The sequence below is a fragment of the Dermacentor silvarum genome, chromosome 1 (assembly GCF_013339745.2).
Source record: "Dermacentor silvarum isolate Dsil-2018 chromosome 1, BIME_Dsil_1.4, whole genome shotgun sequence".
NCBI classification, from domain to species: domain Eukaryota; kingdom Metazoa; phylum Arthropoda; class Arachnida; order Ixodida; family Ixodidae; genus Dermacentor; species Dermacentor silvarum.
In genome coordinates, this window is record NC_051154.1 from 249,620,263 (window position 1) to 249,641,455 (window position 21,193).

General features: G+C 50.7%; 1 protein-coding gene across 1 annotated transcript; it reads right to left on the minus strand.

Moving 5' to 3' along the window:
* Window positions 1-1,757: 1,757 nt before the first annotated feature.
* Window positions 1,758-21,091, minus strand: LOC119438790 (hormone receptor 4). Its single transcript, XM_049660241.1, has 6 exons — window positions 19,594-21,091; window positions 18,792-18,940; window positions 10,472-10,533; window positions 8,050-8,336; window positions 7,295-7,986; window positions 1,758-7,240 (listed from the first exon to the last, which is right to left on the minus strand). The coding sequence occupies exons 1-6, from the start codon at window positions 20,577-20,579 to the stop codon at window positions 7,032-7,034; spliced, it is 2,385 nt and encodes a 794-aa protein (XP_049516198.1). The 5' UTR covers window positions 20,580-21,091; the 3' UTR covers window positions 1,758-7,031.
* Between the last annotated feature and the right edge of the window lie 102 nt (window positions 21,092-21,193).

Consider the following 21,193-nt stretch of genomic DNA (forward strand, 5'->3'; position numbering starts at 1 on the left):
CCGAATTTAAGAAGGAAGGGAAATCGTTTTGGTTTGGGTTTGTAATTTTCGTTTGCGTTACCGGAAGGGTTATAGCCCACACGAGTAGAGATAGCAGGCGCTAGCTGCTCGATTTTGATATTTATGTAACGCTTAACTAATGTCGCGCGTACATGCCAAAGAATTAAGCCGGCCGAACACATGTTTTTATTTCAAAGGTGCGCCGTGAGAGAGAGAAAAAAAAAGAAGAATTACAGGTAGAAGCGTCGCGATCGTACGGGCGGAGAAAGCAGCGTAATTCGAAGGAGCGCGATTAAATTAATCTTTTGTCGTTACGCGTTCGGGTGGAGTTATGTTGCCGGCTTGTACCTTAGCCCCCCCCCCCCCCCCCTCCCTCCCTTATATCCTTCTCTGTTCTTCATTTTTGTTTTTGGAAACACAAAAAATTCAATGCCACATGCCATTTAGTCGAAAGGTATTATTAAGTCATTCAGGTGATACCCGCAGCTGTGGCTGAGCGTGTGATGTTTTAGCACGAGGTAAAGGGCTCAATGCCCATCTGAGGCGGCTGCATTACCATGTGGGGCGCAATACACGAAAAGCTCGTAAACCGTGCTTCGGGCGCACGCTAAAAGAACCCCGAGCGGTCAAATTTCTTCGGCAGCCCCCGAAAATTTATTTAGTGCTATAATTTTTTTTTCAGTCAGAAAAAAAAAAACTCCGCTACCTTGCCGTATAAAAAAAATAAGAGTAGGCGCGCGAGAGAGCAGTGGTTGGTAGGCACGCCGCTTCCAGTGGCGCAAATCGAGAACCGCCAAACCCAACTCACTACAGATGACCTTTTGTTCTTAAATTAGGCGCTGCTGCGCAAAGGCACCCTGTACTTCGCAACGTGAAAAAAAAAAAAAAAAAATGGCCAGCACGGCGCCGCCACCGCCTCTGTCTGTACTCTGCGCCCGTGCCACGTGTCGCGTTTCGATCCTGCTAATATTTGGTGCGGAGACCCGCGGATGACTGAGCCTATTGCCTTTTACACTCGTCGCGTATACTTGGAAAATGAAAAAAAACAAAACAAAAAGAAAAATGCCCAAGCGGCGGTTACTCGTCTTATTGTTTGTTTGGTCATGTAGCGGGCATGTTGTCGCCATCCGCATGTACTTGAACACCGGGAATGGTTTTCATCGTCTCAAGGTGGAGGCGAAAAAAGAAAAATGTGTTTTTTTCTTTTCTCGCAGAGCTTTACGTCACGGTCCCCCTAAGCGTTGTTGTTGTTGTTGTTATTATTGTCATCAGGTATATCGGAGCGAGTGAGTGACCAGTTCCAATGCACGACACTGTAAAACGGTGAAGTACTCTGCCGTTTGTTTGTTTCTTTCGTCGAGTAAGAAGAAATCGCATAGCTTGGGTCGGACGTGTTGTGTTTTTTGTTTTTTTGTTTTTTTTTTGCTTTCTCACTGTCGCCGTTGCTGACCCCACGGTTTCGGACGTAGATATTAAAGACACCGGATGGTTCTCGCAGAACGCGGTGTAACGTGATGCGCCTCGCGCGGTTTTTGCGCGTTTCTCGTAGGGTGAACACGAGCAGGGTGTGAATAAAAATAAAAAAAAAACGAAACTGATGAGAAAAAAAAAATGCAACTTGAGGCACACAGTATGACATCCATACTTCCTTCACGACTATGTACAAACAAGTGTACGGCGGAACGAATCACGTGGCAGTCTCGCATAGTACCCCCCCTCCTTTTCCGCCCTCCCCCCCACCCTCCTTATAAATTTAAACCGTGCAGAATACATTCTCTTCCGTATCTTGTTTTTCTCGCAGTGCACTGGCGAGTATAGTATATCATATAACAATAGCTCGCGGCTGTCACAGAAGCCAGGCGTTTATTTCGCTAACTCTTTATACGACTAAGAAAACGCGCGCGCGCACACACACACACACAAAAAAAGAAGTAATAGAAGTGGGTGGGGGAGGTTAGGGACTCAAGAGACAAATGACCAAGTTACATTCCTCTATTAAAAAAAAAAACACACAGGAAAGAAAGAAAAGAAAAGAAAAGCAGGAAAGAGCGAATCGTTCTGCGCGCGGTCCAACTGGTGGCTGTCTTTTGTCATTTTTTGGCCGATTCGCGCGGTTACCGTGCGTTTAAAAACTGTCGCCGTTAATCGATAGCTTTTTTCCCCCAATCTTTACTGTGTCTCTTTGTTTTGTCCCTATCTCTACACTGGGCCTTCAGGAACCTGCAGTTCTCATCAACGTTTTATGCGGATCAGGTCTGCACTCAAGTAAAAAAAAAAAAAAATATTGAAAAAAAAGGAAGCGGGAGCGGAGGAAACCCCCCGAAAGAACAAGCTACCGAGCGACCAGAATAACAAGAAAAAAAAAAAGAAAAAAAAGGGGGAAATTACGTGGATGGATTTGGCCGCTCCGTATTTCTATGTCTTAGTGTGCGTGCGTGTGTGTGTGTGTGTACTCGTGCAGTTACACAAGGGATGGCTTGTCGATCCATATAATTGCTTTCTTCGGCATTCATGCATTCATTCCTCATTCCTACGTAGAAAAAGCAGTCTTCTTCTCATAAACGTATATGTCTCTCTCACGCTTTTTCCCCTCTCTCTTTAGTTCTCTCTCTGGCCCGTTCTGTGTTTTGTTGTATACATAGACCTTTCTTTATATATTCATATATATATTTAAATATTTATATATATATTCATTTATTTATTTATATATAAGAATGTGGCGAAGACGATAAAGGCAGTAAAAAATCTTTTTTTTTTCTTTTGACTAGGGTGGGTGTAGTACACGATTGTGGAGGGAAAAAAAAAGGGAGCTGTGTGAGGAGAAGGGAAAGGACAACAAACGCGGGTCACTGGGAGGAGAGCGTCCTTTGCGTTTTCACACCAAACGGCCACCAACAACAATAACGACCAGGAGACAGAAATGGTATTTAAAAGAAACCGCGTCGCTTAAAAGCACAAATTTAAAACGGTGACAACAATGCGCGCTTTTCGTCTTTCACGTAACGGTAATAACTACAATAACGTTTCCCGACAACAGTTTAAAAGAACAAATAAAATAATCGCTATAGAGGTACACGAAAAAGAAAACGGAGAACAACCCAAGTAACGTCGCTGTCGCAATAATGACGGGGGTGGTGGGGGGAATTAAAGAAGAAAACACCCAAAAGCGTGCGTATATTGGCCAACGAATTCCCACCCGGAACGGCGCGCAGACGTCGGGTGTAAAAAGCAAGCGAGGACAGCACTGTAGTTTTTTTTTTTTTTTGCTTTTTTTTCTTTTCTTTCTATCGCACTGCTGTCCCCCAGTTCCGAACTGGGCATCTGAGAAAGAAGGGGGTCGTTGGTGCGGGCGCGAGGTTTCAGGGACAAACATTTTGCCCGAGAAGGGCCCGCTCGGCGTGATGCCGTCGTGGCCGGCGTTATACGGGTAAAAAAAAGAAGAAAGGAAAACGACACTAAAAAGAAAGAAAGAAAATAAAAAAGCGGTAAAACGCCCCGGGCCGCGTTACACACACACATCTGAAGAGACGCCCGCTAAGGACGCACACAACACCCGAAAAAGGTATACGGCAGCATGCAGACAACGGAACAACGAACGTTTGGTTGCAGGCTTAAGAACATCGCGCAAGACACGTCTTTCCAAGGCTGGCCCATCGCCGGCGCGCCCCTAACCACCCCGGCTACGTCTACGCAGCTTGCGCGCGCACGAGAGAGCTCGGCCTGTCTGCGGAAACCGTGGCTCGGTTTGTAACCGCAGGGGCGAGCCCCGGATGTCGGCGTGGCTCACACGCATACTGCGTGGGACACGTCGCCGGTCGGGGGAGATGCTGTCAGGCGAACTGCATCTGCGATGTGCCGCGTTTGTTGCTTTGATTGCTCCTGCTTCCAGCGAAACTACAACGCTCGAGAGGCAACCGCGTCTCTCTTCGTGTCAGCTGACTTTGTCTTTTAACTTTGTTTTTCGCCAATTTCGTACGACTGGGTTGAGCTAACGCTGTATGGTGTGTACTATGTATACACCGCAGCTCGATAGTCGGCGCAGACGCCCAATTTTCATTTGCCGTCGGCACTCGAAATGATTTCAGTTATCCGAATAATTTATAATTTTTTTTTTGCCTTCTGGTTCGCGGTTGCGTTCCGCAAATAGCGATGGCGATCAAGAGCTGTCTCGCGTTGCTTTACTAACTCAGCCGCTAGCTTCTTCACCGCAGTGTCGCTGAGCGTCGATTATCCCGCGTTTCCAAATGGTCGAGTTAGAGGCGTACTGCCGGTCGCATTCCCGGTGGACCTATACGTAGTTTGCACTTGCGTATCGCGGCAGCCCACGTAGCTCGGCTCTGTTTCGCTCGCTGCCATTGAAAAGAGTGTCCTGTGGAAGTTTGATGCCTGATACGCGAGCCCGCGAGGCGGTTGCTGCGGACGTTTGAGCCACGGGCCACTCGTACCGGGGGAGAGGGGGACACGAAGAGTGTTCACTACGCTCGCCGTTGCTGGCGTCGCCGCGCGCGCGCCGTGTACAGCTGCAGCGCCGCAGCGACACCGCACCGTTTGCGGACCCGGGCCCTGGCTGGAATAAAAAAAAAAAAAAAAAAAAAAAGAACGCGGCATCGGAAACAACACCATGGCGGAACAACCTGGGGCATGCACACGGAATAAAGCTTACAAAGGCAGTGGTCAGAGAGTTCATTTCGGCAGTATTTCTTGTTGCTGGTTGCACTCCGCAGAGTGAGAAAGGCGAAAGAAAGGATCCGTCCAAGCATTCTTGTCTTGTTCGCTCTCTTCTCCCTCTCTATATATTTCTTTTTGGTCGTCGTAAAAAAAAAAAAACACACACACACACAGAAAACGCGAAAAAAAAAAAAACAGTGAAGAAGACTATACGAAACAGTCACCATTGTCCACATCCTTTTGCCCATTGTCTCGTCCGTCGCAGCGTGGCAAAACAATGCATACGAAGGACAGCTCTCGCGGAGGCTGTGGCACGCGCCCCGTCTTCGAAGCCCCCTGGAGGCCCCGTCGCAGGCGAGAGAGAACAGCGGGAGCCCGATTGCGCGGGGACCGCTCGGTCGGCTGCAGTATAGTCGGCGGCCGGCCCTCCGAGCGCGGCTGAGGCGTCCGACGCACTTGGTGTGACTGCGAGCGGCGGGAATGCGCGGCCCGGCGGTTTTTTTTTTTTTTTTAATATCCCTTGTCTTTCTGTACCTGCTCGTGTTCCGTCCGGTGCCTGCGGGCCGTTTGGCACTTCGCGAAGGGACAGCGTCGTATCGTGGATGGTCGATGAGGGTGCTGTACCGGATTGTGACTCGTAGACGGGTGCTCAAAATAAATAGACTAGCAGGATGGGACACCCCTCCTCGCAACGGAAGCTCACGAACGCGCGAACAGAACCTTCTTCTTGGGGGGAAGGGGGGGGGGGGGGTGGAGCCACGCGAAAAAAAAAAAAATGCGCTCGCCTCTCATGCTGAGCTGCGAATATATAATGATTAGCTATGATACAAGATGCCTGGCTCTGACCTTTAGCGACTGCTGTGATGTCGGGCTGCCCGCGCGGAGACCTCTTGGTTGGCAGTGTATGGCTTCGCTTATAGGGCAACCTATACGAGCTCCAATGCACACCACTCCCGTGTGGAAAGGGGTAATTTATGCGCCTGAAGTTTTCGGAAATTATGAGAGCCCGTATTTTTTCATACCTTACGTTTTGGTTTCGTTCTGAGGTTTCACTCGACAGTACTCTAGTGTTCGTGGAACAAAGGCCCGCGCCTACGACGGGCGGCGTGCCAAGATTTCGCGTACGCAGGTTTCCTCAGCGACTTAGACAGCCAAGTGGCGTCGTATAGCGGCGATGTGCCACGCCGTCATCGTATCCCTCCCAATAATTCACCAAGCTTCGCGCGAACACAAACGCTCGTCCATCACTGTCTTCTTTGGTATTGTGCCGACCCAATGGCAGCGGCGCATGTCCTGCTGCCGGGACCCGAGAAGTGAACGCTGCGAGGCGTCAGTATCCGTGAACTGCGCGAGGCGATCCTTTTTTTTTTTTTTGCCAGAAACGTATACAGCGTGCTTGTTTTACAACTTAATAACGTGCGACCATTTTGAGCGAGGCCTACTAAACGTACTAGACGTACTAAATTATATAACCTTAACCTCTGCTGGAGTTGCAGTCCTGCTCCTCCAAAAGTAATTATGAGAGAGAGAGAGAGAGAGAGAAAGGTAGCCATTTGATTAATTAAAAGGGTTGTTCTTTTAGCAAAATAGTTAATGCCTTTTTGACGCGCTACAACTCAAGAAGAGCTTTTGTTTAGTGTACATGCTGTTGTTAAACAGCACGCTTATTGAACCGGTGGTGAAATGCTTTTATTTACTCTGTATAAAAAACAAAACAAAAAAAAAACCCAAGGAAACGGACGTGGCTAATTGGTATGCTACGGCAATAGTCTCATACACAGGGTCTCGCTATGTGCACTATAAGGGTGAAATACCGACGCTCTACCTTGATGGGAGTTCTACAAGAGAGTCCAAAAGAAGGTAACATATTAATTTATCCCTCAGAACACGGTGACGCCATGTCCCAACGCCATTGTGCGCAGCACACTGGACTGCCCATAGGAAACCTGCTTGTTTTGCTTTTCGACAGATTCGTGGAAGTCTTAAGGACGTTAGAAACTGCGCATAGTCTTCCGAATCATTACGATGAATTGCAACCTGATCACGTAGTTAAGGAGGATGACTCCCGAATCGTCGTTTGTCGAGGTTAGTTCTGCGAGCATCGAAGATGACGGGCAAACCAGGAGATCGCGTCGGTTGTTAACGAGGCAAACGTTTTGCGCCGGATCATTTCCTTTTTTCCGCTGCCACGGTGTCGTGGCTCGTGTAATTGGTCCCGATACGTGGCCGAGAGCGTGCGTTGTGGCGAGGTCTCATGTCGCGAGCACGGCGGGCGCACGCGAGCACGGCGGAGCCCCGCGCAATCGGGCGGCGGGCACAGTCTTCTCTGATATCACACACAGGCGGGAGGGCATCCCGCGAGACTATCTGGTGATGGACGAGTTGAGGAGGAAGGGCACGTAGAACATCTTGCTGTGCAGCAGCAGCGCCGCGGCCGCCTGGATGTCCGGTAACCGCGCGAGCAGCTCGGTGAAGCGTGAGCTCTGGTTGGGAAACCGTTGCTCGGTGAACACTCGCAGCGCGGACAGGTAGCGCTCCTGTATGCTCTCGAGCTGCCGCTGGTTCGGGTCCTCTGCGCACCAATGCGAGCGTGAGCGGCGGTCGGGCCCGGGGCTGCCATACTCACCGTAGCTGAGCATGATGACCACTTTGAGGCAGACGTACTCTTCGAGGCAGAGCCGCGCCTTGCGCAGCTCGCTGGCCAGCCCGGTCATCTGGTCGACCAGGGGCACGGCCTCGCTGGGCAGCTGCACGAGCGTGACGGGCTGCCCCATGAGCGCGGCCAGCGTGCGCTGTAGCTCGCACAGTGCCGCGGCCGTCTCGCGACTCACGTCGGCCGGCGGCGAGTGGGGCCCGCCGTCGGACGAGCCCGACGACGAGCACGACGACGAGGGGGCGACGCGCGCCGGCAGCTGGATGGCCTGGTAGGCGGCCGTGGTGAGCACGACCAGCTCGTGCCACTTGTGCGCCAGCAGCTGCGTGTGCACGGCCAGCGGGATCTCGGCGTAGAAGGGAAGCCGCTTGGTCCACTGCACCAGCTTGTGCACGATCTTGTCGGCGATCTGGCGGAGCTTGCGCGACAGGTCCTCCCAGTCGTTGAGCAGGTCGCGCATGTTGTTGAGCGTCGCCACGTCCTCGAAGTCATCGCACTCGATCAGCTGCTCGATCATGGCGGCCGCCTGCTCGGCGCTCAGCGTGCGCCGCTCCGGCCGCGGCTGCTGCTCGAGCACGGCGTGCCGCAGGTGCATCACCTCGGAGGGGCTCGTCAGCGCCGTCTTCAGGATGCCACCGTTGACCCAGTCCGAGCTCTGGTGGTACCTGCGTGGAGGAGGGACGTTCGTGGCATGCGCGCGACACGCCGCCGCGACCGAGGTGCCATACCTTGGCGACGACGAGAGGACGCCGTTGGTGGTCGTTGTCGTGGTCGTGGTGCTGCTCGTCGACGTGGTCGTCGCGCTCGCCGTGGTCGCGGCCGCGGACGCAGCCGAGACGAGCGGCAGCAGCGCCTTGGGACCCTGCATCATGAGCGGTGAGGGACCCTTGGCAGCGGCGGCGGCGTCGGCAGGCGGGGACTTGGCGGCCACGGGCGGCTTGACGCCCGGCGCCGGCTCCTGACGAAGCATCAGCTGGCCGTTCTTGGGACCCTTCTTGTGTTTCTTGTACTTGACCTGCGCCGGTCACACAGGGAGCGGAAGAGCGTCCGCCGGACAAGCCTGGCGCCTGGGTGCACTCGGCACGCCGTCGCCAGAAAAGCTAGCGCCTACATCTCCTAACTGCAGCGAAACTTGGCAATGGCGTACTGCGGACATTGCACGCCTTTCCCCAAATACGTTAGTCCTTCGGTTCTTTGAATTAATAAGAAATTCCGTAACGAAGGCAGTTACAGTTACTACCTTTCGCATGCCTAGATTCGAGCCTCGTGAGAGTGGCTGAAGCCTAAAGCTAGTTGAGTGTTAAGGACAATTGATGACGCGTGTAATGGAACTCGCTGACTAATAACCGCTTATCTAGATTTTTATTCTCGTTCTTTTTGCTACGAAACGACGATTCCCTAAATTGTTTCGGTTTTCCTTTTGCCTTTCTCGCTGCACACAATCAGTTTAACTGTCATTAATTCTGTTTAATTGGCTTTAAGTATGTTTTCTTGCGGGGGTCGGCACAAGCGCGCATGTCATTAGCCTTACGGAGTCTGCAGTTGGCACACACACGAGACGCCCCAAAAATAATAGAAAGACACACCAATCGTTGCGTTTCCCTATGTGCTTTGTGCCTCCCCCAGTTTTTGTTTTGTGTCTCATCTAATCCTGCCTTGGCAAGTCCTATCATACGAGCTCGCCCAAGTCTGCTCCTCTAAGAACATTGATTGAGGGAATTTTATTTTGTATGTACGAAGTATGACGTGATCGATCGTGTCTACGTATTACTTTTAAAGATGCCTTTTTACAACTTCGCTCACTGATGCGATACTTTTTGACGCGCACATCTCAAACATGCCGTGACTGATCTTTCTTCACACACACTAGCGTACGTGCCTCTGCACGGAAATGTCACCTGACCGCAAGCCTCGTGGTATTCTTGTGCCGCAACGTTAGCGGGCATTCTGCCACGGCACCATTAAGACTCTCAACTCTCAAGTGTCTGCGTACAGCTTAAAAGAAAGTAATTTTGTTGCGGTCTTGCAAGGGCACAGACATTAGCTGCAACTTGACGTCATTTGTTCGGCCAAGCTGTTTACACACTTTTAAATAATCTTCTTCTCAGGGCCATCGCGTGCATTGATCGGCGAAGAGGAGGAACTCACGACTTTCCAACAACCTCCATGCCGGCTTTCTTCTTAAAGGCTTTCCCACATCACTGGTAAGTGCGTGGCGAAGCCAGCTTGTAAGGGGCTCCCCGTTGGTTCGAAGAGGGCTACATAAAGGGCACCTGGAGAAGCGACACCACACACAGCGAAGAGCAACAGCGCACCTGTTGCCCCGTTCTCTCTAAGGCGGATTCGGTGCGGACGATGCTGGGTCGGTGTTTGTTACATTTATTCTTGAGGTTAAGTGTTGACAAATCCTGCTGGCTTTGTTTCTTTCTTTCCCAATAGTTTGGCAATTGTTAGCTGGTTACGTCTGGACATATTTGGATTGCTGTATATACCCTGAGAAAATAAATGCTACCTTAGTGCATTCTAATATCAAGGTGAGCGTTTTGACGTAACTTGTTAACAATACAGCCCTAAGAGAGAGAAACGTTGGAGGTCCCTTTATCGCAATACTCCTCATTCTACCGTAGCAAAAGCGCGTCAGTATAAAGCTTGAATTGATCTGTTAAACAAGAAAAGGAAACGAAACGCGTGCCATTGTTGTGGCGATTCTAATATAAAAGGTGCCCGGCATGCGCAGTTAATCTAAAGGCATCTTCGTACGCTTTGTAATGCGGCAGGTGTTATTTTTTTTCTAACACGCCACCCGGGAATAAATGATATCCGCCTTCATTGGCGTTGTGCTTACGCAGTCAATATGCGATTGTACTGGCATATTCGCAACGGCGAATCCACTGAGGTTGCGTAACCTCCGGGGGTCGCTGGAGGGAATACACCGTGACAGCGTCAACGAATAATAGTTCTTGTTTTGCTGTTTATTTTACTTTCTGTTTATTTGCTTAATTTTCTCTTGCTTTCTGGCGATGCTGGCACTTCACGGTGAGAGCGACTGCGCGAATAGTTTTGTACAACTGCCAAGGAGTCTGCTTGAGCGCTTACATTTAAAAAAGAAAATGCCGAGCAGCAGAGCCGGTTGAACCAGAGCCAACTCACCTTGTATAGGTTGTACACCGCTCCTGAATTTCTTCCACCAGGCATTCGGTCTTCTCGAACAGCTGAAAAAAAAAAAGACGTCTGGTCAACGTTTAAGTCGATGCTGTTTGACGGCTTCCCTTTCCGATTCCCTGCATTTACTCGACAGTATTCGTTATAAGTGACACTCGTGAGGCCCTACTCACATTGCGGAATATTTATTTACTCTGGATCCGATCACGGTTTCACAGCGCTTCTAATAATCTGTCTTCATCGTACTGAAGGAAACCTGACATCATAGGCTGTGCCTAACGTGTAATTATATATATATATATATATATATATATATATATATATATATATATATATCCATTCGATGGACTTCTCGAGAAAAAAATTAATAGCCCTTCCACTACTGTGAAGATGGAAGCCAGCGACGCTGTGACTATGGTGGGTCTGCTATAGTGAATATTGCTGTAGTGAATTTATGTATTATCATCCCTGACTATATTGAGCGTCTTCGGCAAGTTCGTCAAAGAGCAAGGACACCGGCGTCTTGTTTTCGCCCGGCGCGATAGCCAAGTAGTGCGTTTGCTGCGCCAAGTCCCCCCCATCGTCATAGACTAGCGTATGAGCCACAGCGTTCATGGTCGCGGCACACTGCACGGCATCGTCATGATCCTGACGTCAGGATCCTGGAAGATGTGGGAAACGAGCGTCCGTCCCATAGCGAGTCCAAAGGGTAAGTGCTGATAACAGCGCTACCGCGATCTCTACGTCACGAGACAAATGGGCACTACGATTGGTTGGACGTGCCACTCCCGAGTATCGATCGCGACACTTGTGAAAGAGGCATCGGTGGTGGTGAGGGGTATAACGATGGGCCATTCATCATCTGTTTTGACACCTGTACTAAGGCACAACTGGCGGGAAACCGCCACGCACATGGAGCCAAAGCAAATGCTGATGATGATACTTTTTCTCTACACGCGGACACGATCCTGAGGAACCTAGCCCTTAACAGCTTCGCTGTAAGAAAATATTCAGTCAGTTCATTTCACAACATCATCGGCGTGAAATTGTGTACCTCGCTAGCTGCGAGTAAGATGGGACCGTATTCGGTTCTGGGTTTCGGAGCGCTCGGGAAGCCGCACAAAGATCGTCACAACACAGCAACAACTGTGTTTCAGTGCGCCAAATAAGCGGACTCGGTAATGGACAGATGATTGCCGCTAGACGCGCTTCACTTCGCTTTGTTCAGGCTTTTTTCTCACCATACAGGTGAAACGAAAACAGAAATACTAGTAAGAGCGCAGGAAAACAATTAGGCGGCAGCTCGACTATAGGTGCTTGCCCCAAGGAACTAACTGTAGGCAGGGCAAGAAGCAACCGTAAATCACTGTACAAAAAATCCAGTCGATTTCACAGTTTACAGTTTGCACATAACGAAATGTTAATACATACATTGAAGATAATACAAACAGTACTAAGTGCTCATGCATCCACAGCATAGCGTACCAGTATAAATGACTATTGCGCAACCTAAATTCAAGTAATATCTTACAGGCCTTGCACGCGCATGCTAATTGTCATATAGCTATACGCAGGTACAACGTATCTGACGCAGAAAAACGTGCAGTGAAAAACATTCTTTATTTTGCCCAACATTATTATTTTAATACAGCTTTCACGACTTTCGTACCGCTGCCAGGCTGCTACGTAACGACCAATCGAATATGGGGAGAGAAGACACTTCAATATAAGCTAAAGATGTCAGCTCTACTCCCCTTACTTCTGCCCCCGTTCTGTCTGGTGTAGCGCTCGTGGCAGCTTAGTCTTAAGTTTGCAACGCCGGCCTGAAGATATTCATCTTTCGCTATTAAATATCTAACGTGTGGTGTCTAATCGATTTAATTACTCCAGATCATGCGGACAGGCCTTAAAACGCAGTGAAGTCAGTGCACGACGACAGACGAATTCCAGTGCGATTGAGAAACGCAAGCGAAAAAAAATAAGGGGTAGGGGGAAAATAAAAACATGGTAAATGCTTTCGAAAGAGCCTTTACTTTCGGGCGGCATTGTAGACGGAAAATTCACCAGTTTACATGCGTGGCCGCACGTCTGTCGGTGCCACTGATATAGGGAGTGTCGTGTCGCTCGCCTTATTCGTCTTTTAGACGACGAGTGCCAACGAATTTGGAACACCAGTTCACGAAAGTGCATAATTGGACGGAGAGTCGGCGACCAGAGTATTTGACTCACTCGATACAGAGTACACACGAAGTGATTATCGGTAATCTGCCGCGTTAATTATTCTGCTTCGATGTTTTGTAGCCTTCAAGGGGAATAATTAATTTTATAAAAGCCCACGCCACTTTCCCATTAGTTTCCTCACTACTGCTTTTACTTTTTATTTTAGAGTGTATACGGCTTTTTGCCGCAGGCGCCGTCACGCTTACGCACACTAAAACAGGCTCCGCGCGCCAATCTCGTCGGTTGGCCATCGCATGAAATTTCTCTTCCAGAGGCGAGGCCTTCAACATACAGAATACGTCGATATCGTTCTCTCTTCCGCATTTCATATTCTTTTTATTTTACTTCGATACTGTCGCTGTCTAACACACACACACACACACACACACACCATTGAGAAAGACTCGTTTGTTTGATCAACTTTCCTCGGCACTTAATTGAGGTCGCGTCGCCACCTCATCAAGTGCGTTCGTCGCCTATCGCTCGCTCGAGGCAATTAGCTCGCAGTTTCTGCTCGTGTCAAGAAAGTGGCGATATTCAGGATTAATCTCAGGCTCGCGCGGCTCGCAAAATAAGGAGAACGAAAAAAAAAGGATCATTCAAGAAAAATAAGACACGATCGCGTGTGTTATTATTCAGCGAGAAATGTTCGTGTGGCAAGTGGAAAGGCGGCAGAAATAAGAACGCGTAAAAATAAGTGCCCGTCTCGCTTCTCGATATAGTGAAGACTATTTCGCCTTCCGCGTCAAAATGAACTCAATCTCCACCACGAACCACGAGAAAAATACTGAAGAGACCACCAACTTTTTTTGCTCTTCGAAAATTCCTTTCTAACGGAGCCACTCGTAGTACATTGCTTCGAGAAGTGCGTAAAATCGAGACTTATTTGTCGTAAAACACGTAAGCACCCAAACAGAGAGAGTCTTCTCTGTACTGCAGCGCCTTGCACTAAACGTTTATTTACTTGCACCGCAGCAAGGCACGTACGATAGAGCTCTCAAATTCGCTCATGATTTCCTGCGGCTTCCTCAAATCTACGACTATTGGCCGCATTTCTGATTACGTCACGAGAAATAATTATTTTGAAGCAAGAAAAATGTCAGCAGTGCTGTCATTTTGAATATTTGTTCAATGAAAAGAATCAAAGGTCAGTGTATCAAAAAGCGCAATAAAGACAAAAAAAAAGTTGTCGCAGTTTCACCTGAAAGGCGAAGCATCAATTGCGATAGCAAATTTGTAGAGAGCTATACGGAGTAATGATATTAGCTTTATCAGCTGTATAAACTTGGGCATGCAGCAGCACCGGCAACACGCAGAACCGTTGTCGACGCCGTCGGCGTTTTGCCCGCGTTCGCTCAAAATGCGTGCGGCGTTGGTGACTGTTGCCGGAGCCTCTGATATAAATAGGCACTTGGTGCCGCAGCTAAACGTCGCCTCCCTTCCCTCCCCCTCCCCCCTCCCCCACGGCCTCTCGCGCGTCGGAAGAAGGCGCGTTTGCTCTACATATATGGTGATTGTAAAGGAGGAACGAGGCGCCTACTTCTGCAGCCCTTAAGCGAGCATGGCGCAGAACGCGCGTTTGTTCTCCGCCGTGCGTTCACTCCCCGTGAAAGCGCGCGCCCCTCGCGTCCTTTCACTCGCACATACAACGTTCGGCGCGCGGCGACGATTTCATCTCCATTGACGTCATACGGAACCTCACGGCGACGGCGACGGCGACGCTGACGGCAGAAATCTGCTTTTGAGTGTCCATATAATTGCTATCGCAATAAAAAAAGAACCTTCAATTTAGCATTTGCAGTCTTCAGCGACTGCCGTCTGTCTAATTATGCTCCTAGTTCGCAGTTCAAGATCATGTTCTCGCTAAACTTTCGCTGACTGCGTCGCTTATATTGAGTTTCGTGCCTGCGGATTAGTTGCAAGCACCATATATCAGCTGAACGCACGCCGAAGTGCTCACGTTGGTTATTCCGTAGGTTTGTCGTTTTAAGAGGCTCAGCGCGAGCGCTGCGTTCGTATTGTTGCGCTTTCTATACGAGCTCGACGAAACGACTTCAGCAACCGCCGTGGTCAGGAAGAATGCGAAGTTATAGGACCCACCTGTGCATTCATCGGCTTCCAATGTGCAGACAGTGATTATGAGGGTTCTACATCGAGGGTCGCTATATAGACGCCGGGCTCGGAAGTCTCGCACCGCGGAGTGGTTGAACAATAATAATCTTCGATTGCCATTGACTCCGCTCGTATACGCAACGCATTCAAACACTTTTTGCTGGAGGACGTTACAAAGTAAGGCCCCTAATGCCAAATACATTCCACAACTTCGTTATAAAGTGTTGCAGAGTTCCTTTATCTCGCTAGGTTACCGCTTCAGAAAAGAGAGACAGGAGACCAAGCTCTCTGTACGATATTCTCTCAGATGTGAACAATATTATGCTAACGTGCGATTTTCGTCTATATATTAAAAAAAATAAACCCATGTGTTGTTGTTGTTGTCGTAGTCTTCGTCGTCACGAAGAGTGTACAGTACTTCTTCAGGATAAAACAAAATTGATTACAGCTGGCTGCTAAGTTCTAACGAATGTCTTAAACGGTGTTAAGGTAGAATTAGTTAGCGGCTCATAGCTTCTAAGCAATACTGCGTATGCACTAGTTCACACAGGCGAACACAAGTCGGAGAACACGTGGCACTATAACTCCGTAGACTGCATATATAGAGACGAGACGCTTGACATTGAACAAGGTGAGTGCATAACCCACACACTCACGCTCCCGATCGTTTCTCTGAGGCCCAACTCTGAAATGATGGCTAGTGAGAATTGGCAGCGGAAGCACCCCTTCGAGCGCGCGCCAAGTGACTAGACCAGCGAAAGCGGGTGGGATGAGAGAAAATTCGTGAGTGGGCTCGCTTCCCGCCAGCGTTATTTTGACGTCGTGTTGTTGTCACGCCTATCGATGACGTCAACTATTGTCGTTCGCTGCAGTGAGGCAAGGCTGGCTGTTGCGCCCGCGTGATAGTATCGCGTCGAGAGCAGCGGTTTCACAGCCACCGGTGAGGGGTGAGCGAACGCTCTCGTTTTATTCGCCTCTCCGACCATTTGGCTGACGTCAGTTGCGACTTCCCAATTCGGCACGACTATGATATACTACGTAGGTATGGAAAGAACAGGAACGCGTGCGCTTCTTCTTTTTTTTTTCTCTCTCTCAACACTCTCTCTCTCTCTACCCTCTTTCTACTCTCCCTCACCCCCTCCCCCGTGCAGCGCTGTTGAGGTGCCCTCTCACGAGAGGCAGTTACGGCGCTGTACTTTTCTCTTCTCCTCCTGTTTTAATAATAATCACTCACACACGCGTGCGTGTGTCGTGGAGGGGGTGTTTCCGTCTACCGCCGCATCAGGTGCGCGCTCAGAGCCTTGTCTTGTCTCGGGGCGAGAAATCGTTCGTGAGGCCCGCGTCGTTCCTGGATCGGACGTTCTCTTCTGCCGCGCGTGCCGGCGCCCGCGAGCAGCGATGGGCGACCGGGTCGTCTTCTTAGAAAGCGACAGCTCGCTTGGAGCCGCGCCGACCGGGCCACGCCGGTGAAGCTCCCGCTCTGCTTGCTGCCGGCGGTCTCTGTTTCTCCCGCTGGAGGCCCGCCGGGGCTGAGGGCCTCTTCCTTCTCGGAAAGCGATGCAATTAAGACGTGACCGTCATCTGGTCGCGCCCCCATTCTGCTGCGCTTCCTGTACAACGGTCGCGTTCGGTTTGTGAACGCCTTCGGCGGCTATATTTATACTCGCGCTCCGAGCGTTTCCTGCAGCCGGCCTTCTCGATGTTTCCACGGCCGACGCCGCCGCCACTTCGATGCACCGGCAGCGTCCTCCTCCCTCTTTCTGCGGGTGTCTGTTGTGTTTGGGTGCGGGGACAGGGGGGGGGGGGGGGGGGGTGTCACGGGACGGAAACGGTGGTCCGCACTTGACGCATTCGCACGCGTCGAACTTCCTTGGAGTTCGCGGCGTTGATGTCGCATTTTACTATACACACCACCCTCAGTGGTGCATTTAAATTGTATCTCAGTATCATTCCAAACCATTATTAAAAGCCCACATGTTAAGGTTGCATCTTGCTTTACTTCTTGGTACTGTGATGGATACTGTAACACTAGTTCGCTGGTGAGAAGCACCTACGTACACATATATGCCTGGCATGTCACTTCTAGCTCACACCTTCAACAAGGGAAGGGGAAGGCGTGTACGTCAAGGCTGCTTAATTTAAGCCTGTTCGCGTTCGTGATTCGGTCGCTGTAACATTAAAAAACCGACTACCTTTTCTCCTCTAGTCACGCGCATTTGCTTCGTGCCTCAGATACACCTTCGGATGGGTGAACTATCGGTTTCCCGGCCACACGGAACGCAGACGTCTCTAAGTCGTCATCAGCGTGACCCACATGTTGGAGTGTTAGATTTGAAGAAGGCACCCTCGACACGCCCTTTGAATGTTAAAGGGGTGCTTAATGGCGCGGTTTCACAGTAGTGCTGCTATCTTAGGTTGAATGTCTTCGCCTTTAAAAGGGTTTAGCGCACTATTTTTTATACGAGGGCGTGTTTACTTACGATAAAAAGCTCCAGTGTTTGAACTTAATCGTGAAGCCTTTGTGTGTCATAAGTGCCTCCGAGATGTCTGACCACAGGAAATTTCATTTGCGATGGTAAGTTAAACTCGGTGTTTGCACTGGTTCATGTCATTTTTATCAGGAAACATCATAAGAGTGTGTCATATGTCCTAATAACGCAAAGATAAGCTAGAAAGAAAGAATACGGGAGAAAGAAGCTGAGGTGGGGACTGAAATCTTCGACGCAACAGCCGCCGTTCTCCTGGTACATGCCAGACGGTGCCACAGTACCGCGCAGCAGCAAACATGGGCGTATTACTTATCTGAGTCTTAGTAACGCAAGTTCGTGAGCGCTAGATGACGACGCTAGATGACGACGCTAGATGACGCCGAGTGTTCTTAAGGCAGCGCGAAAGAGGAGTCTCACTGCAGTACACGCCTCATACACAACTCTTTTCGACAGTGGCAATACGCTGTGTCGCTTTATTGATTCAATGCTGAACACATTACCGCTCACAGTCATCAAGAGATAGGTTCTGTTCCAATTTTTCATCCTGACGATTGAAGAACAACAGAAACAAACAAGTAAACATTGTAAGCGTGCAAGGACGAGTAACGTAGCGAAGCTTCTCATTGGCTGCGCAAAGAAGGAAAAAAAAAAAGGAAAATAGAGAAGAATAAAAAAACAACTGCGCAATCTGGGAAAACCACTACCTGGCATCGAAAGCATTACAGTTCACTTCAGTACTGCATCCCTTTCCTGGCTATATGACATTGCCTTCGGGATGCTAATGTGTACATTTCGCCCCTGTAATGAATCGCCATATCGCCTGCTCATATTGGCTCAAAGCACGGGTTGGAGGTCACATGCCCCGTGATTGGCGCAAACGAGAAGACGTGGAGTAATTGAACGGGGCGAAATGGCACCCCGAGTGTATAGTTTCGGAGTAGACGCGAAGTGCACAGTTTGGCTTTGCAGCAGGTGGCGCTGCTGCCATTGGACGAGACATACGGATATTTCACGCACGCTTTACACCAAAGGTTCGCGGGGTCGGCCACCGGCCTTATGTCTTCACTTTTTGCGTTCCCTCTGTTTTTCTGCGAAGTGCTTTAAATTCTTGGACCTGGGCCAAGCACTTCGTTGGTGCAGGGAGCTTCTCGATCGTTGCTACAGTTTACGAAGTCGACAGGCCTCCGTTACCGGCAGTAGTATAGTGCTGCGTGCCGTCACGCGTTCGTGTAACTGTTGTTTCTTTCCCTCCTTCTATCCCATTCGTTCCGGGTAGGCTAGCAGACCGGACGTGTCTGATTGACAGTCCTGTCTTTTTTTTTCTTCCTGTCTCTCTTGCAGAGGCGGAAATGTGCTCATATGACTGTCAAGTATACCGTAGCAGTTAGCTTGCGAGCGCTTTAGACGAGCTATTCTGTACATTTCACGTCGCTACTGTGCTTTCATCTGTGTGCGTAGCCGTGCGAAGGAGAGGCAAGGGTACGTACCTGCGAGGACCATGCCCTGTCGTAGGCACTTCTGGAAGCGGCAGTACTGGCACCGGTTCCTCTGGGCCTTGGTGATCTCGCAGTTGCCGTCCGCCACGCACGTGTACACACGCTTGTTCTGCACGGTCCGCTTGAAGAATCCCTTGCACCTTAGGAAAAAGCCAAGGGAGAGCCACCATGCGAGGAGAGCGGCAGCGACGGAAAGCCCGCCAGCGGCGACCGCTTAGCGGAGAGCGCCGTCTTGCAGGATAACATGCACTTTGCCTAACGCTCACGATCTGCACTGGATGCACACTGACCGGCTGGCTGCGTGGCTGCAGCGATGAGTACTAAGCTCGTGCTCCACGTTAAGCGAAATACTTTCTGTGTTTACAAACAGAGCTCCCCAAAGATTTCCTTCCGGTCAAGTGCTCTGCAACAAGAAAACTTGCAATAGCCTACAACTCTATAGAACCCTCCTGCTGGCAACAGTTTTGCTGCAGAGTAAGAATTTTCGATAAGTGAGTGTTACTGCTAAGTACAACTAGAAAGCTACATACATGAGCTGGACGCTTGGGGCATTTTCTGTATATTTGAACTATGGCGTGCCTCATACTCAAATCGTGACTTTGGCGCGCAATACTCCAGAATTAAAATTTTTAAACATAATCTGCGGGATGGCGGAACTCGCACTGAAGAAGCGCCGCTACCAAGAAATGCCAAGCACGAGGGGCGTTCCTTGGTCGCGGCGCTTCCGCGTGCATCCTTCTTTTCGATCAAAGCCGGCCAACATCTTTATCGGCATGCTCCAGAGTTAACTCACCCTTCGCAGGTAATGATGCCGTAGTGCAGACCCGTCGCCTTGTCCTCGCAGATCATGCACACCATGGGCTGGTCGTCCTCGTCATCGGCACCTCCCCGTGACGTGGACGGCGTCACGCCGGCGGCCACGCACAGGTTCAGCGCTTGCGAGTCCGGCAACTTGTCGACCCACGACGCCGCTGGCTCCGGGTTTTCGTCCCGGCGCCAGCTCGCCTCTTCCTCGGAGCTGGCGGCCGACGTGGAGGCGCGCCGGTAGAAAATGGGCGACCGCTGGAAGGCGGCAGCCGGGAACGGCGGTGCGTAGCCCTCGCGGCCCACCTCGGTGGCTGACGGTGCGCCCGCCGGCCAGCTGACCACCTGCGGGGCAGGCCTGTACATACGCCGCACCACGGACAGGCCTTCGTCCTCCTTGGGCCGGTTGAAGGCGCTCGAGTCCGGCGTCCAGGCACTGGCTGCGGGTCCCGCGCGCCGCTCCTCGTCGTCCGAGTCAGCCGGAGCCGCTAGCCGGCCGGAGCCCTGGGGAGGCGGCGACTCGTCCGTCCGTCGCGCTGGAGGTCCCGGGGTTGCGGCACCGCTGGACGACGACGCGGCGGGCCCTGACGTTGACGATGACGCCGCTGGCTGCTGCGACTGTTGTGACTGTGGCTGTTGCGGCTGGTGCTGCTGCGACTGCTGCTGCGACTGCTGCTGCGACTGCTGCTGCGACTGCTGTGACTGCTGCTGTTGCTGCTGCAACGGCTGCGACAGTGGTGGTTGCTGCTGAGCCGGTGACTGCTGCTGCTGCTGCTGTTGCTGCTGCTGCTGTTGCAGCGGCGGCGGCGGCGGCGGCGGCGGCGGCGGTGGGGGCGGCTCAGGCGACGACGTGTTCACATCACCGTTGTTCTCTCCATCGCTGCTGCCGCGCGAGTCCACTTTCCGTCGCTTGAGTTTGATGTCGTGGAATAGGCTCATCTTAAACAGTAGCCTGTGCAGGAGCGGGGGGAGCATACTTCCTGCTCGGGTTTCGGGGGTGAGGAGGAGAGATAGAAAAAGAACAAGACGGCTCTGTTAGCTGCCGGCGGAGCAGAACATATGCAAATCTTTTCTGCGTTAATACACAAGGAAAATTCATGAAGGAATTATCCATGAAAGGGGAAAACCATCATCCATGAATATTTACGAAAGGGACAATCTTCCCTTTCAAGAACATATGCACCCGCGCCTTGTTCCCCTGTGCGCGTGTTTCCCTGCATCATGGTCGGCGAGGTGAAAAAAGTGTTGAATGGCTGCCCACTTCACGGAGTCCGGCGCGCCAATTTAGGTTAAAGTAAACGCACAAAATAATAATAATGAAGTATCATATACCATATACTATGAACTCTCTGGATGGCAGTGAGTTGATAGACCACTTGACATGGCTTGATTTGGAGCAACCACTATTAAAACATCAGACCGGGAATCGCATCCCTGCAGGGTCCACGGTGGCGGCGTGGACGCGGCAGCACGCATATAGCCGGCTGTGGTTCGTCTGTGCACACAAAGTGGCGTAATAACCGCGCCGCGTACAGTGAATGCATCGATTTTAAAAGAGAGACAAGAAAGGAGAGTGGTTGGCCAGGCGC